The sequence below is a fragment of the Lupinus angustifolius genome, unplaced genomic scaffold, assembly GCF_001865875.1.
Source record: "Lupinus angustifolius cultivar Tanjil unplaced genomic scaffold, LupAngTanjil_v1.0 Scaffold_835, whole genome shotgun sequence".
NCBI lineage: Eukaryota > Viridiplantae > Streptophyta > Magnoliopsida > Fabales > Fabaceae > Lupinus > Lupinus angustifolius.
This window is the reverse complement of record NW_017728158.1, coordinates 1-2,530: the sequence shown is the minus strand read 5'-3', so window position 1 is coordinate 2,530 and position 2,530 is coordinate 1. Positions and strand designations below refer to the sequence as shown.

The following is a 2,530-nucleotide window of genomic DNA, read 5'->3' as shown; positions in this document are numbered from 1 at the left end:
CAAAACACAACCAAACAACATTCAAAACATCCAAAACAAATACAATTCCGAAAGTCCCAAAAAGTAATTACCATCAAGAATGATCCAAAACAAAAACGTAATCCCCCTATAGGATTACATCAAGTGGTATTCAGAGCTAGTTCTTGTTGGTAAAATTGTCTTAGTAATTTATTTTCAAAAGTTTTGCTGTTTCAGTTGATATTATTATTCGAAAACGTTATATTACTGTATCCACAGCCATTGGCTATCATAAATCTGAAAACGTAATACTCCTAATCACAGCCTCGTGCTATTATTCGAAAACGTTATATTATTGTATCCACAGCCATTGGCTATCATAAATCTGAAAACGTAATACTCCTAATCACAGCCTCGTGCTATCTCAATTATTAAACCAAAAAGGTGCCTCATCATATAAATTGCTTGATATTGTTGTTGCTGTTTCGCTGTTTGTCACAATTGAGTACTCTTGACCTTGATTTAATCAAGAACACAAAGAAGGAATAGAGAGTACGTGAGGGAGAGACATTCACGAATACAAAAAAGAAATACAAAAAAAAAAGAGAGGAAAAAGTGAGCAAGAGAGTTTTATTACTAACCAAAGAAAAAGTATGTCTAATTTTGCAGGTAATGGAGGAGAGTCCCCTAGGACGGCAGCCTACCTACAGTCCCTTCATGAAATTCATGAACAATTTAGAACCCTCCAACAACAAATGGAGGAAATGCGGGTTCAGAACCAAAGACGCCGAAACATCGACTCTAGTGATTCTGAAACCGAGAGGAGAAGGAGACGGAGAGAAAGGAGGCATGATGGAGGTCATAGGAGAGATGATCGGTTGGAAGGCATCAAGGTTAAAATCCCTACATTCATGGGGATGAATAACCCTGAGGCTTACTTGGAGTGGGAACTCAAAATCGAACAAGTGTTCGAATGTCACAACTATACCGAAGAAAAGAAAGTCAAGGTGGCAGCACTCGAGTTCAAGGAATATGCTATGGTCTGGTGGGATCAACTCCAAAAAGAGAGGAGGCGATGCGGTGCTGAACCAGTAGACAATTGGGATGAGATGAAGGTAATAATGCGAAAGAGGTTTGTTCCGGCATCCTTTCAACGGGATATCCATAACAAACTTCAGCGGCTGACCCAAGGTACCAAGTCTGTAGACGAGTACTTTAAAGAGATGGAGTTGGCTCTGTTAAGATCTAACTTTCATGAGGATCGTGAAGCTACAATGGCACGTTTCCTTCATGGGTTAAATCAAGACATCCAGGATGTGGTAGAGTTACAACCTTATGTGGAGCTGGAGGATCTGGTCCAACAAGCCATTAAGGTGGAACAACAACTGAAGAGGAGGAAATCAAAATACTCCTCCAACTCAAAATTCCAGTCTTCGGGGTGGAAGGATAGAAACAAGAAGGAGGGCCCTAATCCTAAGGAGGCCGTGAGCTCTTCCCAAGGGAAGAAGCCCATGGAAAATACTACTCGGAGTCGGGAGGTCAAATGCTTCAAATGTCTTGGGCATGGTCACATAGCTTCTCAATGCCCAACCAGAAGGACCATGGTGATGAAAAATGGAGTGGTGGAATCTCAATCCGAGACTTCAAGTTCTGAGGAGAGTGAAGAAGATGCCCATGTTCCAGATGGAGACTTACTCATGGTGCGGAGGCTCTTAGGGAGTCAAGTAAGAGAAGATGAGGAGAGTCAAAGGGAGAACATCTTCCACACTAGATGTTTGGTACAAGGGAATGTTTGTTCCCTAATCATTGATGGTGGCAGTTGTGCTAATGTGGTAAGCACAAGGTTGGTTTCTAAACTTAACCTTGTGACGAGGACCCACCCAACTCCTTACCGACTACAATGGCTAAGCGAGGTTGGAGAAATGATTGTGAATCAGCAAGCTGAGATCCCCTTTTCTATAGGGAAGTATGAGGATTCGGTCCTCTGTGATGTGGTTGTAATGGAGGCAAGCCATATGCTACTTGGCAGGCCTTGGCAGTATGACCGGAAAGCCATTCATGATGGCTTCTCCAATAAATATACCTTTATGCATTGTAACAAGAAAATTGTATTATCACCCTTGTCCCCAAGGCAAGTAGGTGAAGATCAAAAAAAGTTGAAAGAAAAGATGGATCGAGAAAAAAAAGAAGAAAAAGAAAAAAGAAACGATCCAGAAAAAAAGAATGAAAAAGAAAAAAATATTGAAAAAGAAAAAAAGAAGGAAAAAGAAAAGAATGAAAAAAAAGATGAGAAGAAAAAGAAAAGCTTTATGGCTTCCAAAGGGGAAGTAAAGGGTGCTATCCTTACAAGACAACCCATTTACTTACTCATTGGACAACAATTTTGTTTGAATACTAACTCTAATGTTGTTGTGCCTGATGCTGTTAAAAGTTTTCTGCAGGAATTTGAGGATGTATTTCCTCAAGAGGTCCCACGTGGCCTCCCACCTTTAAGGGGAATTGAGCATCATATTGATCTCACCCCCGGAGCATCTTTGCCCAATAGGCCTGCCTATCAGAGCAACCCTCATGA

At 41.0% G+C, this 2,530-nt stretch overlaps 1 protein-coding gene across 1 annotated transcript; it reads left to right on the top strand.

Annotated features, from left to right (window-relative positions):
- Positions 1-611: 611 nt before the first annotated feature.
- LOC109341896 lies at positions 612-2,503 on the top strand (the record flags this gene model as incomplete). The annotated part of the gene is made up of 2 exons (XM_019579868.1): positions 612-2,093; positions 2,400-2,503. Coding segments are annotated over exons 1-2 (1,586 nt in total), but the record flags the coding sequence as incomplete, so codon positions are not given.
- Between the last annotated feature and the right edge of the window lie 27 nt (positions 2,504-2,530).